The sequence below is a fragment of the Lagopus muta genome, chromosome 10 (assembly GCF_023343835.1).
Source record: "Lagopus muta isolate bLagMut1 chromosome 10, bLagMut1 primary, whole genome shotgun sequence".
NCBI lineage: Eukaryota > Metazoa > Chordata > Aves > Galliformes > Phasianidae > Lagopus > Lagopus muta.
This window is the reverse complement of record NC_064442.1, coordinates 2,312,832-2,333,660: the sequence shown is the minus strand read 5'-3', so window position 1 is coordinate 2,333,660 and position 20,829 is coordinate 2,312,832. Positions and strand designations below refer to the sequence as shown.

Here is a 20,829-nt window from a genome sequence, read left to right as displayed (position 1 = left end):
GAAGCGCACAGCTGAGCACAGAGCGAGGCAGGGGGTAACACGTATTGCCTCAGGGCCGCCTTAGAGCTCTGAGAAGGACGAACACACAGCCGCGCGGGTCTGACCGAGCACCCTCAGCTCCCACCATCGCACCTCCCTCAGCTCAGCACCTCTCCGAGGTGACGCGCGCACCGCGCAGGCGCACCCAGAACCCCGCCCTCCCACTCCTCTCCCCGCTCACCTCCGCGCGCACCACGCAGGCGCAACGGCAGCCCCCGCCGGCTCGGGAGCGGAGCGGCGCGGTGGGGCTGCGCGATGGCGGGCTGCAGCCTCCGGCCGCACGTGCACTGGGCGCAGCGGCACCACGAGCTGTACCTGCGCGTGGAGCTGAGCGACGTGAAGGTGCCGGTGTCGGTACCGGGGGGGCGGGGATGGGGCGGTCAGGGGGTTCCGCTGCGCCGTGTTAGGGCCCACCGAGGGCTGTCGCGGAAGTGCCGGTAATGCGGTCTCTAACAGAACTCGTCCCTCTGTCCCTGCAGAACCCGGACATCAGCATCGCCGACGACGTGCTGCGGTTCCGAGGTAGGGCTGTGGCCGCTACGGGCCGTGTCTTATCTCGTAGGCAAAGCGTTGCGCCCCGCATTTACATGTGGGGGACGTTTCCGTGTCCTTCTGTCCGTCTGCCGAGCCCACAAAGCCCCGTCTGTGTGCGTTATTGCAGCCCCATTTGGAAGGTAAAGCAGCTCCTTCGGTAAAAGGCCCGGCCCGGCAGCACGCTCGGTTCGCTGCTCAGCACGTCGGGGTGCCGCCTTCAGTGCGGGTTGGTGACTTCTGTGGTCGTTTTCCCTCTATCCCGGTGGATGCCACCTCCTTGGCGAGCCGGCGGCAGGCACCCGGTTGGGCACGGCCACACGTGCCTGCCTGGGATCGGCGTGCGGACGGAAAAGAAACGGCACTGCCCGCAGCGCTGCTCCCAGCGGCGGCTTCCCGGCCGGGTTCCATCGGGCACGAACAGGCAGTGCGGACACCCAGCAGAGCTGTGGCTCCGTTGGTTCCTGCAGCTCCACGCCTCGGGGGGTTTCATCTTTGGGATCCCTTCCAGCATGGGATGCTCTCTGATTCCGTGATCGTCCCTCCTAGCAGGGCAGGGGAAGGCACTGTAAAACCAATGCTGAATGTTCCTGTGTGTCAGGTGTACTTTAAAGGTGCGTGGGACTCATTAAGTACTTTTTGCTGATCGTCTGCTCTTGTTTCTTAGCTCAGGGTCATGGTGCCAAAGGGGACAACATCTACGAGTTTCAGATCGAGTTCCTAGAGCCGGTTGAGCCTAAAGTAGGTATTTCTTTTTCTTCTAACTTCTGCAGATAAAAAGTTTTTGGGTTTTTTTTGTTGTTGTTTGCTTGTTTGTTTGAGAAACATGAGAAGAGAATGGATGTGCATGAAGTCCACGATGTGCTGTTAGGTCTTCCTGGTGACTGACTGCTAAATGCTACCCATAGCAGTCCTGGGTTGCTGCGCTCAGCCACCATCCTGCCTTAACGCAGCTCATCTCACTGGGGAGCCTTGATAGGAACAGGGCCTTAAATTTACCATAGCTGCTACACAGTAGTTACAATTTGTACAGGGATTTAAAGCAGCAAGATAGTGGGAGATGCCTGCAATAGTTTGTCTGATGCAGCTATGCCTTGGAGAGGAGGGGGTACACCACAGTACAAAGTGTCAGTGTGGCTGCTTTTACAGCCCAGCAAAATAAATTCATGAGAACTGGTGTTTCTGGCTTGTACAAATTCCTTGGGTTGCCAGTACTGACACATTGCAGGTCGTATTGCAAAACACTGTTTTAATTGCTGTTGTAGTTCAATAGGAGAGAGCTTGGCTGGAAGAGCAAACTCCTGTAGGTGTCTGTGAAATCTGGCTTCATTTCTCAAAACCCTCCAGGGCGTGGAAGAACTCCAGGCTCTGCTCCCAGCAGAGGATTTGTGCTGCTTACTCCTGCAGTCGCTCTGGGATCCATGGTTTGGCTCTGCTGCTTTGGCAAGGAGGAGGCCGGAGGGTGGCCATCAGTGAGGGACAGAGCCTGTGCCAGTAGCAGCTGTAAATTACAGCTGCAGCCTTCAGATGTCCTAGGAGCACAGAGCCAGCCTTGACAGAAGGAGTGCTGGGGGAACATCAGTTACAAATGCAGGTCATGGCTCTTCCTCTCACCAGAGCAGGTTTCGTGTGGGATTCCCTGTTTTGGAGACGTACCTGTGACTGACGATAGCATTATTTTTACCACTGGCTAAAGGAAGTGGCTCACAGTACGAAACACAAGAATGCCTAAAGCCACGGTCTGTAGGTTTTGTGTAGGATTGCTAGCACCAGGGGCTGTGCGAACTGACTGGTAGGATAGTGCTATGCAGTGCAGGCAGGCCTTCCAGTTGGTCATCAAGTCACAAGTTCCATAACCATATTAGTTGCCATCTTCACCTTGCCTTTGTTTTCTATGGCATGTCTTGGGCAGCAGGGAGATGCCTGTCCTGCAGCAGTCTATGTCACCTCTGCGTTGTTGGTGGGGAGCTCAGGTATCAGCCTCAGAGCTTGATGCTTAGGGCTCTTGTTGATGTGTACTCTTGTCTGCCTCCAGCCCGTGTGCAGGGTGACTCAAAGGCAGCTCAACATCACTGTGCAGAAAAAGGAGAGTAACTGGTGGGAGAGGCTCACCAAGCAAGAGAAACGCCCGCTCTTCCTCGCTCCGGACTTCGATCGCTGGTTAGACGAATCGGATGCTGAAATGGAACTGAAGGAGAAGGTTGGTGCTGTGGGCTCGGAGGGTTTGTGCTGCCAGTCACAAAGCAAGGATTGCTGTGTATTAGCTCTGTGCTGGCTGATGCCTGCAGCTGAAGGCTTGCACTTCTTGCCTTACACCGTAGCAGTCCTGTGTGATCCATATGAGGGTCAGATTAATGTCAGAGACACCAGTCCTGACACTGCTTGTCTAGGAAGCAGGAACTTGTTTCCACATGTACTGCCACAGTACTGTTTCCTGAGCTGCAGGGCTGGCTCTGACTTTGCATTCCCACCATATGGTAAATTCAAGCAGCTTAATACAGCAGGGAGGTGAAAGCCCATCTTGGAAAGCACTTGAACGGAACAGACTATGTTTCTGCTTAACTGGTGTAAAACAAATGCTGCCCTATTCTCTGCCACTGAGGTTAGTGCAGAGGCGAAAGAGCTGCTGCAACAACAGAAGCAGCTGTGAAGGGCAGGAGGAGCCTGGACTGGATGTACTCAGTTCCCTTCAGTTCTCTTGGCTGTGGGAACAGTTCTAAGAAACAGTAATAAATGTGAACACAAAAATCAGCTGGCTTTTTCAGCAAAAGCACCTAACTGTTAGAGCACCACATGCTACAGTGAAGCCTGTATAGCCGGTTAACACCCTCTGCCTTTTACATTACCGTTAATTGTGGATGAGAAACGTGCTCTGTTTTATGCAGGTGAACATTTAAGCCTTCTAGCAATTGGCTGCTTAACTGAGTTTTAAACCTACTAGCTTTGCAGTAGGGCAGTTAACAAATCAGTTGCTAATTACAGTAATGCTCGCTAAAACCTTATCCTTCATCTTAAGGAGGAAGAAAAGATTAACAAAATGAAAATAGAATCCAGAGTCCCAAAAGACCGTAAGTAACTGTACCTTTCTGGTGTGGGAGACGGGGAGAATCAGAAAGCTTCTGTAGCTCACATCTGTGATCTCATGGAGCAATTTTGAGTGGCTTGGTGTATGCTGGAGGAGGATCCTTGTATTATGAGCAATTTAGAAATTCAATAAAAATTGCCTGCGGTTCCTAAGGAGTTCAAAAATCTGACTAACAAGAATTCTGTTCTAGCAGATAATAAAAGCAGGCAGAACTCACAAAGCACACAGCTACTCTTTTGCCACAATCAATAGTTTCCCTTTTTGTAAGCTGCATTTTCACAGAAAGCTTGGTTTGCAGGAGCGCGTTTGCATTGTAGTCTGCTCATCTGATGCATTTATTATTGATTTCAGCTTTCAAACACCTGAAGAAAGGATACTTAATAATGTATAATCTTGTACAGTTTTTGGGATTCTCTTGGATTTTTGTGAACATGACAGTACGACTGTTCATCTTAGGAAAAGGCAAGTAATCAGCACTACTTTATCATTTCAGGGTGTTGTTTTTAATACTTTTTAAATATCAAAGTCTAAAGGAAGATATATCTAGGAAATAAAGTAGTAGATCTATCACCAAAGTGCACAACAAAAGCCATCACATTTTCAAGGATAGGAAAATACTGTTTTCTTGAAGTGACAGGTGTGTATCCTAATGAGCCATGCTTGTACTCCACCAAGATTTCATCTAAAGAAATCAGATGGAAGAAAACTTCTTGCTTACTGCCATATTGGTATTTTTGAAAATAAGCTGGGCAGAATTCTTTTGGTTTTGAAGTGAAAATAATTCATTCTGCTGAGGTATCAAAAGTTATGCTTCCTGCCTCTGAAGAGCTGTTTGTCCTTAGGGCAGTGTCCTGTGTCTTACAGATTCTTTCTATGACACGTTTCACACCATTGCTGACATGATGTACTTTTGTCAGACCCTGGCATTAATGGAAATCCTGAATTCACTGATAGGACTAGTCAGATCACCACTGATTCCTGCTGTAATACAGGTAGTATTTTAAGGTTCTTCTTGCTCCCCCCATGTTTGAAGTAGATGTGTATTTTACTTCTTCTAAGCAATATAATCTTGCTGTCACTGAACTAGAGAATCTGTTATTCAAGTGGCAGATAACCAGGCTTCCCATACTCTGATGTGGGAGGCTGTCTTCTTCTGTCAATTAAGTATGATAATTTGGAACAACAGAAGAGAATCACCGAGCAGAAAGTAAATGATTTTGATTTGATTCCCCTTTTGTATCCTGGTTGTGGTTGTTGTGAATAAAAGTGAGGTTAAATGATTTAAGACAAGGTCCCTCGCATTGGACCCAGAAGAGAAAGGTGTGCTTAAAAATCGGAGATGACTGCTCAGCTGCACAATTAAAAGCTGAGCACAGAACTGTTTTGCACTGGAAAAGTAGATAATCTGCATGGTTTTGACAGCAAGGACTTGCTCTTCTGTTAAAGAGTGTGAGTGGTCCACAATTTGTTTTCCTTAAACAGGTATTTGGAAGAAACTTTATTTTGTTTGTTGTCCTTGGAAGCCTGGAGGAAATGCAGAGCAGAGCTGTGGTGTTCTTCTTGTTTTACTTCTGGAGCATCATTGAACTGTTCAGGTCTGTGGGATTTGTCTTTAAATGGGTGTGTGCAAAACAGTGGGGTTGTTTCCAAGAACCTTTAGCAAAGATTTTGATCTTTGTACCTTTTGGAAGACTGGCACAGAAATTGGCTCCAGAGAGTAAAATTCCCTTTAGACACTGGGTGTCACAGCCAAAAGCTGGGACAATATGGGAGTCTAAAAGGTAGTGCTGCCCTCAAAACACATGTTGCTTTCTGTTGGAAAATTTGGCCCTCTAGTTGAAGTATGCTTAGACTGTGATTAAGTGGGGTGCACTGTGCTCTGTTTCTCTTTCCAAAGAAAATATTATGAAATGTCTATTCAACAAGTCAGGCAGTTCAATTCATCCGAATGATCAGAATAAGAGCATTAATTATGTAAATTGCCAAGTAAGGGTGAGTGCATCAAGAGCCAGAAGAATGGTTTTTGATTATTTTTGTGTCACTTGGGAGTTATGTTGACTTTCCTATACTGCAGATATATGCAAGCTTAATTCTGGCAGCAGCTTCTATTTTAAACAATATCTGTTTCTTCTCACACTTAATTGGCTTCAGGTATCCCTATTACATGCTTTCATGCATGGGTATAGAATGGAAACCTCTAACTTGGCTCCGTTACACCAGCTGGATCCCTCTGTACCCTCTAGGCGGCTTGGCAGAAGGTATGCCCAAAAAAGGTTAATAAATGAAGATAATTCTGGGCAAATAACTCAATTTTTGGCTTGGCTGCTGGACTAAAGACTAATAGGACAGCAGCAGATAAGTAGATGTGTGCTATGAGCTGAACCAGATATAAGTATTTCTATCTTCCTTACTGAAACAAACACTTCTTGAATTTGATGTGAACAGAAGTCATTGTTTTGGGCACTGGAGAGGAAAATAAAGGCAACAAAAGGCTAGTGGAACAAAGTGACCAACTGTGCACTGCAGACCATGCAGGCATTACAGGAAGACAACATTCACTTCCCTTTGCTGCTCTAAAGTGCTGTTCTTGCTTTTGTCTGCTACATCTGCATGGTCAGTTGTGCTGGGGCTTGCACCAGCACAAGAGACCTTGCAGTTATCTTGTAAATCACTGGCACAGAACAGGCAGGAACCAGTTCTTCCTATAAAAGCATCCTAACCTCTTCTGAGATAAGCATAGTGCTTTCCCAATGGGGCTGTGCTCCCCTTCAGCTTTGAAGCCCAGGGAGAGGACTTGATGGTGAACTCTTCTGTCTTAACATCTGAGTTTTTAAAATGCCTGTCAATGCTTGGCATCTAGATTCAACAAATGTGTTGTAACCATACCTGTCAGAGCTTGCTTCTGTGAGCCAGGAGTAGGCTGTGCATTGCTTAATTCCTAATAGAGGAGAAACCATGCCTCTTTCCTTTCTGGGGCTATTTCAACATGCTAACCACTGCTGGCACAGCCCCCGCAGGCTACATGGTTGTGTACAAGAACAATGTCTTGCCAGGCAAGTTTACCATGCTTAGACCTCTGTAACTAAACTGCTCTACTGCCTGGTGTAGCTGCTTACCATTATACTACATTCCTTAAATAGGTTTGATTCAAACGTTAACAAGTAAAATAATGAACACTTTACCTGTGTCTGATAACCATGGTTTTCTGCTTTCAGCTGTCTGTCTCATTCAATCCATTCCCATCTTCAGTGAAACAGGAAAATTTAGTCTGGGACTGCCAAATCCACTGAATGTCACAATCCAGTTTTCATTCTTGCTTCAGATGTATCTTATAGCCTTGTTTTTGGGTAAGATATTTAACTCTATTTCTCACTGTTGAAAATGAAAGGGCAGTTTCCTCTGATTAAGTATATTTTTCCTAAGAAAGATAAATTCCTGTGTCTTAGAGATCTTGACAACACTAATTTGCTCAAGGCTGAGTACCATCCTCATTGCTCACATACTTGTCAGAGAAAGGAACACAGCTACAATTAGCACCGGCTTGCCCCTAAGGAAAAGTCCTTATTAACAAGTTAGCTGCATTATCTACAGTTCATTTGAGTTAAAAGTGTAACTTTTAAATGTATTTGTAATCTCAGTATGCTTAATTTCACCCTTTTACATTATTTGAGCTTCAGAATGATTTAGTGGAACTCTAAACATAATACCAAATTTAAGAAAATATTTAACTAAACTGTGTTATAACATGACATGTTTTTGCAGGAAACAATTATAGAAGGCTGTCTAAGTAGTAGTATATTTAAAAAGAATGCTGTTTCACATACCTGGTTTATTTGTTATGTTTCCTAAACGTGAGATAACTTTGTAGTACATGCAGCCAGTATGTCTGCGAATCCAGAAATCACTGAAGTCAGGGAGGTTGACTCTCATCTATAACGTTAAACTGAACTTTCATTAGGTCCCCCCCTTGCAGACCTTGCTTAAAGAACACCTTCAGCTGAGACTGACTGGAACACCTGTTTGATCCTTTCCCAGTTCTGCACAGATTATTCAGTGACAAACCCACCTAACCCCACAAGAAAACACTAGCACTAGCTTTCATTAAACTATTAAACTGTTGTGGGTTTTTTTGTTGAATTTGGTGCAGCCATCTAGCTTCAAAGTGATGCAGAGATGTCCTATGGAAACACTTCATTCTTTTTCAGGGTTATTTGTAAACTTCCGATATCTCTACAAGCAAAGGAAACAGCACCTTGGACCAAAGAAGAGAAAGATGAAGTAAAGGAGGATTCAGTGCTTTCTTATCTAACTGATCTCAATGACAAGATAAGCCTCCCATTCTTATGGTTTTATCCACTGTAAAGAATTTTGTAAGATTACATGATCATCCTAGATTCATGATTTCATAGTGAATTCAGGTAACATTCCCATATCTCTTTTGTTCCCTTCCAATCAAATGCATGCATGACATTTACCACTGAACAGCTGCATCTAAACTTGTATCATATCGACTACTGTATTAGGGAGAAATCCTATTATCTGCATATAATATGCTTATAAACGGTGGAGCAGCACTAAATAGAAATAGTGTTTGTATTTTAATTGGATTTTGCTCTTTCGGTATTGCATGCAGAGAGGACTTCTGATGTAGGGACATACCAGTAGCTGGCCCGTGCTGTTCCTGGGGTGCATCCTGACAGTAAGAGAAGCACAGCCTGATGTCAGTGTTTGGGTGTTATTAGCAGTTGGGATAAACTTCCTCAGCACCCACACCCCCTTTTCTTAGGCAGCATACTGATGTTTTAATGCTGCAACTGTACGTAGCTGACGTCAAACAAAGTACTGCCATACCAGTTTAGTCTGTTTCCAGGTTAGTCTTAACAGAGTAGAAGCATCTTGTGGACCGTACCAACACCCATGTACCTGTAGCATCAGTAGGGAAAGGAAGCTGCCGCTGTGTCCCATGGACAGAAATGCTTTTCTGATTGATAATGTCAGCACTGAAATATAAGGAGACAAGAAAATACAGGTACCAGCTTTCTCCTAGCATGTGAACCCCAGAAGAACTCCATCCCATTCACCCAAAGTAAGGATCTGGAGCTGCCCTGGGAGACTGAACTCCTCTGATAGTTCCTCCCAGGGCTGTGGCTCCCTTATTGCCTTGGAAAAGCAATCAAGAATGTCTTTCTACTTCATTTTATCAGCTGCACATTTAAATTTGTGTATATGCTTTCTTGGCTGTTCCCTGATGGGATGGAGTGATGGGTTGACAAATAATCTATTATTTTCATGCCATACATCTCAGTAAGGGAGATCCCACCTAGGGTTTGAAGGGACCCTTTCCTCTGTATTTGCTTTAAACAGGAGCTGTTCCCTTCACATCCCAGGTCACGTACTCTCTTACCTGAAAACTTCTGTTTCAGTTGACTTCATTTCCATGTGCCCTTCCTCACACCTAGCCTCTTGTAGTTGATTCTCAACTCCTCTGGTCCCTTTAATCTAGTTTAGGAAAAACTATGGTTATAAACAAGCTGCTTCACAGCTGCTGCTGGCCCCAGGGTACTGCGAGCAATACCAGCAATCCAGATAAGGCACCAAAACTGAGATTAGCTGAAGTGTCATCTTACTACTTGTGTTATCTTTTTCTACTGTGAAATGATATGAATCCTCCTGGAAGTTATTTTCTATACTTAAAGTTAACAAACAGCTTACTATTTATGACATGGACCCAGTGATTATTGCTGGAAAGGAAAATAGTGCTATAAAGAGACTGTACCAAAATACTGATACAAGCTCCACACTGCATTTCACAATTGTTTTGTCAACAAGAGGCATGATGCAACTTCTCTTTAGAGATACGTGAGGCTCACTTGCAGAGGAGAGTGCAGGTAACTTTCTCAAGAGCTGAGCATAATTTACACACTATTTCACTACAGTACACACTGTACATATGTTTGATGTACATCGAAGGACTGAGTTAGCTGGCTTGGAACAGCAAGGATCCCTTTCACACTTTTGATTTCTTTACTGGGCATTTAAACTTCTGTTATAAAATCTGTATGTACTCATACATGATGTTTCTCAGTGAAATTGTGGTACCTCGTACAAACTGTAATGGATCTTAAATGACTGAGTTTTTGTCCTTCAGAAAGAATGTGTTTCTATTAATAAAGATTTACAGCCAGATTTTGCATCAGTTCAGTTGTTTGCTTTTTCCCTGAATGCAGTAAGCTGTATAATTTATTACTTAACTCTCATGATAAGCAGATGGAGTCTGACCTTCACCAAGTCGATGTTTTAGGCTTGTGCATGCCTAAGGTTGCACACTGCAAAGCTGCTACGAGAATGGAACAAAACAAACTTCCTGAAGAATTCCTTTTTATTAAAATTACACCAATAAAAAATTTGTCTCAAAAGATTAAGTTACTTTCAAAAGCATAAGCACTGCACTGCCAGTGATGTACGTTATTGCCATACAGTGATAACACCTTGAAATTAGCTGCATGTCTGATCTTGTGCAGTGATTCTCACACACTTTCTCTGGACTACTCAAATCCATCTGTAAAACAACAGTAGCTGCCTTTTAGGATGCTTTTTCTACTGATTTCATTTATATATCAACCACATTTGGGAAAGGCTAAAAGCCACAGAGAGCCTGAGGCCTGTGATGCTATGTTCTCTGTCTCCTCACATGCAACCTCCAACACACCAATCGCTATGGGACACTTTCTAGAGTTTCTAGGCCTGACTGAAGCTACCACAGACAAGCTACATGTATTTGGAGAGCACTTATGCAAGTGAAGTTCCCTGTTATAATAGGAAGTTCCAGTAATTAAAGAAGCTGTAGAAAGTAAACAAGACAAGAAAATTTGAGTGACACGAGTCTCAGTGTAGAGAAGTTCCCAAATTGGAGACTTTACATTCTTTCAGTGCCAGTAGCGGGAAAGTCTGTCTGCAGAGGAGCAATGTTATGGTCATAGGCAGTGTACTCTGATGCCCCAGTACTTGCCACTTTCAGCTGCTGAGCGGCGTGTGTGAGCTGAAACGCCGCGTCGGGGTGAGCCGTGTCAGGAAGCAGGGTGCACTCCCGCTCCAGCATGTCTGCCACACCTTTCAAGAGGTCCAAAAAGCCAAAGGCCAGAGCTGCCTTTCTCAGACGGTTAAGTTCCTGCAAAGAAAACTCCTTTTATACAAAGTCTCGTGGTGGCTTTAAAAAGATACGTATTTACATTTCTTATTGTTGAATGCAAGCTTACTCAGTTAAAGGAAAATGACCTGGGTTAAGTGGAGCTGCTGCAAGATGCCTAGCTGCTCATGACAAGAAAACGCTTCAGGACTGAGGATTACAGCAGCACAGGCAAAGAGCTAGTTTTCCCTTCATCCCTTCTTAGAAATCCCTCACTTCTCCTTTCTGTGCATTCAGCTATTGTGTGTGCTTGTTTTGTGTCCCTGCTGGGAGTGGCTTCCAACTTGGACGTCACTGATCGCCACCACGGTGCCCAGAAAAACGTAAGATCTATTTTTCCTCATTGTAAACTATGATAGGTGCTTGTGTGCATTTAAGAAGTGTATTTGTTCTTCAGGTCTCTGGAGACTACAATAATCAACTGCTTCAGTACTTTGCTTACAAGAGGAACAACAGTTACCTCTGGCTACAGCCTAGATTATGGGTTTTTATGATATGGCCGAAAGTGCCTGGAATTTTGTTTCTTTGCTTCTCTTGTAGAAAAAACATAGGATATACTTTCAGGTTCAGATAGACACTCATGTTCTTGTTCCTCTTTAATCCCTCTGTCTGTTTCTGCCTGGACAAAAGAGTAAGATCTGCACGTAAGTTCACTATCAAAGTAACAGGGTGACTCTGGACAAAAGCATAAAATCTGCACTGAAGTTCACCATCAAAGTAGCAGGGATCACAGGGTCACCTGTAAACGTGACACGTCTGTCAGCCTGGCAAAAAATGTAACGGTAGGAAACCAGACTTCCCTGTCTCTCTTTAACTAGTCCATAAAAAGGACCCAAGGTGTCTCTTCACAGAACAATGTGTGCTTCTGCAGAGCTCTTCAAGCCCTGCACAGAACGATGGTCAGGACAGGTCAGATGCACCACTATCACTACGGATCAAAAATTCAGGCTGGCTTGTAACAAGACTCACTTTATAGAAAGTCTGAGTTTTTTCAGGGAGTTTCCGTGCATTTCTCAAGATCTTCTGTACATCAGTCTGCAGAAAGGAAAGAAAAGATCTCGTCAACTGTTGGGTAAGCTGCAGAAAAATGTCCACACTACTTACTGATAAATAATCCTGACCACAGACGAGACTTCAGCTCACCAAGACTGAAACAAGCAGTAATTATACTAAATCCAATAAAGAAAGCCAGATGCAGCTTTCATTAAACAAACTATGCTTTCTGATTGCAATTTAATCATCGCATTTTACTGAGGCAGTTGTTATAAAAATGAAAGGAAAGCAATAAAGCAATTACATCAAGTGGATGAGACACACACAGACTCCATTTTGCTGCTGAGAAAGCTAGTGCTGATTAGAGTAAAGCATCAGGTCCAAAATCTGTACCTGGAGGCCACTTGGTTTAATCCACACAGTAACGTTCTGTGCATAGCTGCGCTTGTTCTTGGGCTGCAAGGGGAAAGGACTCTTATTGTCATCATCTCCATAAGGATTTTCCTTTGCATCTAGGGAATAAAAAGACTTCATGAATAAGATCTGGCAAGGTCACTCATGCAAGAAAATGCCAAATTCCAAAGTTACTCCAATGAATGTGACCCGTACCTGAAATAGGCCCAAGCTGTGCCATCTTCCCTAGCCATGGAAGGGGCTCAGGACCAGGTTCAAAGAGTGACATCATGAGGTTTGATTTCTTCTTGCTATCAGCTTGTGAATAGAGCATCCCATACCATTCTGGCCTATTGAAAAGAGCAAATCCCAAAGTCTGAACACTTTCCAACTGTCTTAACACAGAATTTGCCTTTCTTCCACTGTGTGGAGAGTCACTATTTGTAATTAATACTGGCAGAAACATGTCTACAGTTAAAAATCCATGGCTTTGTCTAGTGATGCAAAGTTCTGTAGAGGGTGAAGCATAAATGAGCAAAGTAAGAGAGATCTTTCAGGCAGACATCCAGCTCCATACCCCAACTGGACGACAGCCACCATGCCTTCCACTTTCAGGCTCCCATGTAACAAAACACAGAAGTTGGGAATTTTCCCAGCAATTTGATTAGCTGAATTCTCATCTTCGGTGTCATCTGTGATCCCGGGTCCCACCTCATCACCTTCTGGTGAAGAAAAGCAAACAGAGGGACAACATTAATTCAAACACAGTACTTCTATTCCCACAACACTACCATTCCGTATCCTCTGCCATGAAGAACCTTTAACCCAAGCTTCATTCTGCAAATATACTTTTTAAGTGCCTTCCCTTCTTAGGAAAGGCTGCTGTTCCCATGCTCAAGCTATTCTGAGAACTGATGGTACTGCAATATCAGATTTTTTGAACACAGCCACCAGTGCTTATCACAGCAGCAAAGACTGAAGACACTCCTAGCGCCTCCTAACCTTCCAGCCACCTGGCTGCAGCTGCCCTCTGATCTCCTCACAGAGCTCTTTATACAGTCACTCCACAGCCTGTGCCAGTCAAAATAAGCTGCATTAATCAAGATTCATGTTTTTATTTGCTTGTTTATTTAAGTTACCCAATCCATTTCATGAGAGGGCAGGTAATCGCAGACAAGGGAGCAAAAAAGAGCAACCGAAAGTGGCAGTGACTGGCAAACCCTTCTGCTTCAGCTGAATGAGACTGAATAAAACCAGCTCTATTCAACAACATAACCTTCAATAAACAATCTTCTAGAACAAATGGCTGTTAACTGTTGGGACAAAGTGACAATATAATGTTCTATGATTATTCTACTGCATTCTGATCACAAAACCTCACACATTTAACAAATAACTCTTCAAATAAACCTCTGAAGAAACTAGAAGTGCAAAGGCACCAAGAGTGGCAGTTAATAACACGGCTGCTTCCGAACCAAAGCATCCTGAATCTCAAGCCCACCTCTCCCTATGCAATTTGTGGTCATCACGAGAAACTTTCTGTGTTTCAGCAATTGGAAAACAGCTATGATGTAACTGTTAATATCTTTTAAAATGAAAGGCCTAGCAGGATAAGAGTGCTAATGCAGAGACGGAAGCACATCTGGGGCTTTCACTGTTCTTTATCAAAAGAAATCTCAGTTTCTTTTAGTTCCATTCCAAGACCTTGACAAAAGGAGTTGGGAAGCCCTTCCTAGCAGATAAGTCGCTGCAAGCCACAAATCCATGGCTTTGTCTAGTGATGCAAGTTCTGGAGAGGGAGAAGCATAAATGAGCAAAGTAAGAGAGATCTTTCAGGCAGACATCCAGCTCCATAGCCCAGGCTTCAGCTGTTCTTGAAGCCTGCACAAGTTGTTTGTAGAGATTCATATACACTTAGACTCAACGAGCAGCAATTAATGCTGAAGAACAACTCAGCAATCTAGACGTTACTCAGATCAGATTTTTCACAGCAAGAAATCATTCCAAGAACGATTTAGAAGCCAGTATTAATTATTCAGCTCGCACCACATACTTCATGACCCATAAGTGTCTGTAGCTGTAAGTTTAATATTCTCTACTCATAACAATGGTACAATGACACTGTTCTCTCTACTAATTCACTGCTTTGTGTACAGATGGTTTTTCCAAAGAACACACTGTTCAGAAAAGGACAGATCTTCTGTCCAAGGTTTTGATCTTAATGCAAACATGTAAAGTGTCCTTAGAGACATCTGGCATAAAGCATAACATTTCCTTCTCAACAAAACCACCACAGCCATTAGAGGGGAAGCTTAAAGCAGTTATCAGTACAAGAATTTGCTTACCTCTGTTAAGTGCAATAGGCAGCACCAAGTGTCTGGATAAGACAGGAGGGCTAGAAATGTCAGCTATATCTACAAACCCAACAATTTCTAGATCTGTGGAGAGACAACAGGTTTAAGACAGCTGAATTAAGTCAGAATTAAGTCTGAATTAAGTCAGAGCCTATTCAACACCACTGCTTTTTACACCACTAACTTTCTGAAGCAGTGACCAAGGGAGCACAGCGGAACCCTGACCTTCACTGGGATAGTAAAGCACAAGTATCCACATATAATATCATGACATACATAATTTCCAACACAAACACACAGTTATCCATGAACCACATTGCCAGACAAACACAGAATCGTCTGGTGCCACACATACCAAGAAACTATATCATCAGTGATAGATCTCTGCAGAAAGAAAGCAGATGAAACTACACAGGATAAGATACAACAGTGAAAAGGTTGAACTCGAATATATTTAACTAAAAAGCAAACAAAAACTTGTTACCTGTATTAATTGCTTTAGGAATGGGGTCTATTTCCTCATCTATAATGAAAGGTTCTGGCCTGGGAAATACTTGCACATCAGATGTTAAGTGGCCACACTTGAGAACAGCATGGAATGGTGTATAAGCCAGGTCTATCAGCTTTCTAGAACAAGGGAAAAAATGAGATCATCAGGTATCACCCATTCTTTTTATGTTATGTTTGTTTTCTTTACTGGAAATCTCACAAAGGCACACTGTCTACTAACCCAAACATGGACTGTACATTCTTCAGGCAAAGGGGGCCATCAATGGTAAAAATTTGCCCTTCCCCATTGTTTAGGTCTATGAGCCGTTCCAAGCAGTCTAAGGAATCCGTGCTCTGAAGCTGTACAAACAAACCAAAATGTTTTGGTTAAGCTTTATTTCCATTCATTTTACTCTGACTTTTCTTAACCAGCATGTTTTCAGAGAATATAAACACAGCAAAATGTTGTTACCTTACTCCTTTCTGCATAAACCAATATCCTCTGCCTCCTAGGAAATGCCCTCCTTACGTTGCATTTGCATGCAGATACAGTATTTGGACCAGAAACACAAAATACATTGCTTTATCTCATTACATTCTGCTTCCAAAGCAAGGTTCAAGCAACCAAGAATCACAGAAGCTCTCAGTCCTCAAGAGCACAGGAATGCCTTAAATACCACATCATTTTATTGGTAATTCTAAGTCTCCAGCTCCTTCAGGACAATACAGTTTATGAGAGGAAGGATATATCTTTCTCCTTGAGTTTCTAGAGAATGCTTGTGAAAGCACCTCAAGTTATCAGTAATAGATTTACTTCAAATGTTGTACCAATAACTGATGTGTAAACAATACTTCAACCCATTGCTTAATAGAGAGGATCACAATCTTGACAAGAGACCCTGAAGATGAAATATCTATTGAATCCCTAAGTAGAAAATCCTTCTATCCATGACAGCATAGCTGTCAAGATAAAAGCAAGCTATTAATAAAACATAAGTTAAGAAACTTTAATCTATATGAGCTTACTTTTAAATGTTTGTATTTAACAGAATCCTAACTATAGCAGATTTTTAAAGCTAGTACAGAGGTGTTCAAAAGATTCACTCAAAATGAACAGAAGTTGGCTTGAGCACTCTCTCTTGGAGACTCAGAGTTCTGCTTATTCCAATTTCCAAACAATTCTGCTGCTTTAAGTGTTGATCATCTCTGCAACATAAGTCATTTATTTAGGAATAGAAACTACATAATATTCTCCAGGAAGACGCTGATAGGATTAATAAAGACAGGCAACTTTATCAGTGCAATACTAGCCTTCAAAAAAGATACTACCATTCAGTTTCACCAAGTAGCTACGTTAAATACTAAACATCAACTAAGCTTTAAGCACAAGAATATCAAAGCGTGCTTTGTGCCAATCTAATTATTAGGTCAGATAATAGTAATTAACTAGCACAGTCAAGAAGATACATGCTGAAGACATCACCTCTTCAAGGTTTGCCATGCACATGACATACAGCTTGGAAGGGAAAGGGAAAGGCAACGGAAATCGATTGCTTTCGCTCCGCTGGTTGTGAGTAGCTAGTGAGTGCCTCAGGGAGCCTCTGCCGATCCCCAGGCAGCCATCAGTGACAAGGACAACCTTGAAAGAGAGAGACCAGATTAGCACTTCCAGGCAGGGACGTGTTTCTATCTGTAGAGGGCAACTAAACACCGACACATTGCAGCAGCCTTCCCAGCAATACACACTTCTATACTGCAAACCCCTTCTTACCCTGCGATTCCTCTGTTGAAGAATTGAGAGTAAACTTTCCAGGTACATAAATGAGAAATAATAGATGTAACCACTGCAATTAAATCGCACACATTATAAACATACATTTCACTGTACTAAGGCTAAAGTTGTACTAAAATTCCAATTCTATAGCTAGAAACACACTGTGGTCTGCACAAGTATAGCCACTTGTAAGTGTAAGCTAAAAGCACAGTAACCAGTCAAAAAACAGTCTGCTGCTGGTGGACTCAGGAGCTTCAGGTTTACCTTCAGACAGAAGGTAAAGCCAACCATGACCAATTGTTTGCAGGAGCTGGAGGGCACCCCAAGTTCCACCACAGGCCCCAGAAACCATTCAAAACATAGTATGTATTACTTTAATTCTTTGCTAAGAAATACAGCTGCAGGATGCTCGCGTTCTGTAGCAGAAGGCAAAAATGCACCTTCTTCCTTTCCGTGGCAAGTCTACAATTACTGCCTGCAGAAATCTGCCCTAGCAGGTCACCCCAAGTAACAAAAACATATACACTCAGCTGAGACCCAGTCATTTCCAGAGGAGAAAACAGCTCCTCTTTCAAAACAGCACAGCAACAGCAGGCATTATTTTTTTGGCTGAGAGATAAGGAAAATCAAATCCAACTGAAACGAGCGTGTATTTGTTACAGCCAGATTTTTACTAACCATCTGATCTGCTGCTCAGCAGAAATGCTTTTTACTGTTACAGAATTCTGCACAGTACATTCCCCCCTGCCTTTCATCACCCAATAACATGAAGTTCCAGTACAGTGAAACACGACACAAACAGGAGGTGAAATTGCTGGGAACTAATCCAGGCTTGGCTGTTACATCGTTCCAGTTCTTTGTGTTGAATGTCTGCTTCTCCAGGGTGCCTTTTATCCTGGCTATATTACAAAGTATTGCCTAGACAATAAACCTCCATCTCTTTCTCCTAAAGGACTATTGCTTGAGAGATGTTCTCAGCCTATTGAGCTGTAAAATTAAATTGAATTAAATCCTGACCCAAAGAGCAACAGGCTCTTACCATCTCGGAAAACTAGGGGCTAACACTAGATTTTGCCATGAGAGATGGCAAATTCAGAAAATTGAGGGCTAAAAGCGGAGGCAGCAAATTCAGAATGCTGGGAGCTGCTAAGATTGGATGGACAGTGCAAGCAGATGCACACCAAAATGACTCATCGGGGAGAGAGAACAGATCAAAACACAGTCAGCAGTACTCCATAATGTTGCCTGAGATCTGGAACTGTTACAAATCCTAGCAATCATCGGGTACAGAAAGACAAAGGTTGCTGTATGTGTGACTGTACTCCTTCCAAACTGACCAGGGCTCCTGGGACAGAAGACTGCATCCATCAAAAGCCAAGCTTCCTAAAGAAGGCTCTGGGGCCACATCTTATAACACAGAGAACACCACTGACACACAGTGTCCCCAGACACTTCTCTCTCTCTCTGCTACAACACATTTCGACATAGAACTATCTGGATTTTTGCTGCTTAATGTTATAATAAATACTACTTTCTGTTAATACCCCAGATATATCCAGAATAACAATGCTTAGTCTTCCTGTGGTACCAGTAGCTGAGTGCTGTGAGTATTCCAAATTTTCAAATTGCATTTTCTTTCTTTAACTTCCAGGGAACACAAAGAATACGTGAGATAATAAAAACAGTGAAAAATCAGTCATACCTGGCAAGGAATTGCTGCACCCCATTCCTGCTGGACAATATTGCAAACCCCAAGTAGTGCCGACTCTAAACAGGTTTTGTCATAATCATCCATATTACTTAGGGCTTCCTGTAAAGACAAACAAATGATTGGTCATTGCTGAGTAAAATATCTCTAATGGGAAACCTAAAAAGTTATTCCCAGCTCTCTGCTAAGTCAGTATTTTTGCCTTGGTTTGTAACACAGCTTCACTGCAATACAATACAAAGTGCTGTGTTCTTACACATGACCTGCACAGTTAAAAATGAAACAGTGAACAATATCTTGAGAGAACTATGATGGCTGACTTTGAAGGAACTAATAATTGTGAACACAGGTCTTAGGGAGAAAATAAAAAGCCTCAAAGAAACAGGTCAGTTGGAAACTGAAGCGATGTCTAACAAAGTATTTATTTCCAATTCTATTCCAACACTTAAGGAACAATAACTGCTTGCATTCTGGAAAAACATTGTAATGAAAAAACTCCAAACACAATGCAAACCACCACTTTATCTCACAAAAGGAGCTTTATTTCTTTTCTGCACAAGGCCTCATTAATGAGACCATGAAGACACGACACTTCAGAGTACAAAGCGTACTGGCCTCACCATACAGCCCTAAGGAATCTAGCTCTATAAATCCTCCCAGGAGTCGCAACAACTCTAACTTCTAAGAGATCAAGAAAGCAGGCCATAGAGCTTGTCTAACACTCTAGTGGAGAGAAACAGAAATCACAACTCCTATCACCGTTCTGTTTCTATAACCACAAATAGGCTTTTCTTCTTAAAATGAAAACTTCACATTGAACACAACAGCGTAAGAAGAGTGCAGCTGTAAACATGCTGCCTTGTGGCAGCGATCTACCATTTCTTGTTGATAGTATACACAGTAACCAGGTATGTATCATTTTGAGCTGACTCAGAGACATCTGGTGCCCCACAGCATTCATACAAAACGTCCCTCTCAGGCTCCTTCCACAGTGCCCCTACTGCCTCTCACATCTTCCTGGCCTAAAATCACTTTCTCCTCTTTCTCACTCATTTCACCTTACCGTTACTTACTCATTTCACATATAGTTCAAAGCATCTTCACTCTACCAAATCACCTGACTCAAAAACATTTCAGATGTTCCTGTCTGCTGCCTCCTATATCAAGAGTAAATCAACAAGTACAGAGGAAAGCACGAATGTCACAGAACCACTGCTGTATACACAAGCTTCCTACGGCAGCCCTCTCCTCCGGGTTTTCTCCATCCCCACTTTTAACTTAATTAACTACACTTGAAACATCAAACCTGCAAAGGCGTAACTTGTAAAATAATGAGCATTTTATCTTCATTTTAAGGATAGCAGGATGGTGAAAGCAAACAAGGATAAAACACTCCATTAAGACACCGTGGACAGGACAGTAAGAAATCACATCGTTCCACTGTAATTCTGAAACAACACCGACAACTGACTGCTCTCAGGTTCCACAAACCCTACCTGCAGCGTGTTGTAATCTCTGGTGAAGGGCACCATCAGCTCCCAAAGCGACGAGAACACCACCAGGGCTGTGAACTCCAGCTTGTAGTTGGTGGCCATGTGCTCAAATAGCATGGTCAGGCCGTGCACTGCCAGGTGCTTTCGCTGGTACTCCTCAGAGCCCTCCACCGACACCGGCCGAGTCATAGAGAGCGACACGTCCATCACCACCACCGTCGGCATGATGAGCCGTTCTGCTCAGCCACCGCAGTACAAAACAGAGATTCACTGAGAGAAGGGAGAAAAAGACCACAGACGGTTACTGGAACGCAGCCGCAATGGCACACGTTGCCCTGGCCTTGTCAGGATGGCCCCATACCCACCCTCTCCTCTGAAGAAAGGAAAGCTACAGCAGTTTTACCCCCAAAACGCGGGTTTCGCACAAACTAAACCAGCAGATGAACGGGAAGCACACGGTCCGGGTGGCTGTGAGGCCCTGCAAGCGGTGTGCTAAGCCTGGGGGGCAGCAGGGGCAGCCCGCGGCCGGGGACAACCCCAGCCCCCGGCAGGCTCTCTCCACACAGCCCACCCGCTCCCAACCCGGGCTATCTGGCGGGGCTGAGAGGGCAGCGCGGCCGCCGTCCCCGCAGCACCGTGAGGCACGGCGGCGCTCACCGCAGCGCGCCGGGCCGCCATGGGTCCGCCGCGATAAGTGTCCCCCGGAACGGCGGAGCGCGGCGGGAAGGGGCCGGGCTGCACGGCCGCTCCTCACGGCTCCCAGTCGGCTCCTCGCACGCCTCAA

At 43.7% G+C, this 20,829-nt stretch overlaps 2 protein-coding genes across 3 annotated transcripts; one reads left to right on the top strand and one right to left on the bottom strand.

The window, feature by feature from the left end:
• The first annotated feature begins 220 nt into the window (after positions 1-220).
• On the top strand, positions 221-9,851 carry HACD3 (3-hydroxyacyl-CoA dehydratase 3). The gene is made up of 11 exons (XM_048955967.1): positions 221-381; positions 519-561; positions 1,238-1,311; positions 2,606-2,770; positions 3,587-3,638; positions 4,007-4,117; positions 4,520-4,647; positions 5,138-5,250; positions 5,807-5,913; positions 6,871-7,002; positions 7,861-9,851. Exons 1-11 carry the CDS (start codon positions 295-297, stop codon positions 7,935-7,937), a joined length of 1,089 nt encoding a protein of 362 aa, XP_048811924.1. The 5' UTR covers positions 221-294; the 3' UTR covers positions 7,938-9,851.
• Positions 9,852-10,016: 165 nt separating this feature from the next.
• INTS14 (integrator complex subunit 14) lies at positions 10,017-20,829 on the bottom strand. Of its 2 annotated transcripts, none has more exons than XM_048955950.1 (12): positions 20,703-20,829; positions 20,049-20,315; positions 18,547-18,654; positions 16,554-16,709; positions 15,312-15,430; positions 15,066-15,208; positions 14,573-14,665; positions 12,805-12,949; positions 12,444-12,577; positions 12,228-12,346; positions 11,811-11,876; positions 10,017-10,823 (listed from the first exon to the last, which is right to left on the bottom strand). In XM_048955950.1, exons 2-12 carry the CDS (start codon positions 20,268-20,270, stop codon positions 10,572-10,574), a joined length of 1,557 nt encoding a protein of 518 aa, XP_048811907.1. In that variant the 5' UTR covers positions 20,271-20,315; positions 20,703-20,829; the 3' UTR covers positions 10,017-10,571. The 2 variants fall into 2 exon arrangements, with proteins under 2 accessions (XP_048811907.1, XP_048811908.1); XM_048955951.1 differs by lacking the exon at positions 20,703-20,829 and adding an exon at positions 20,449-20,694.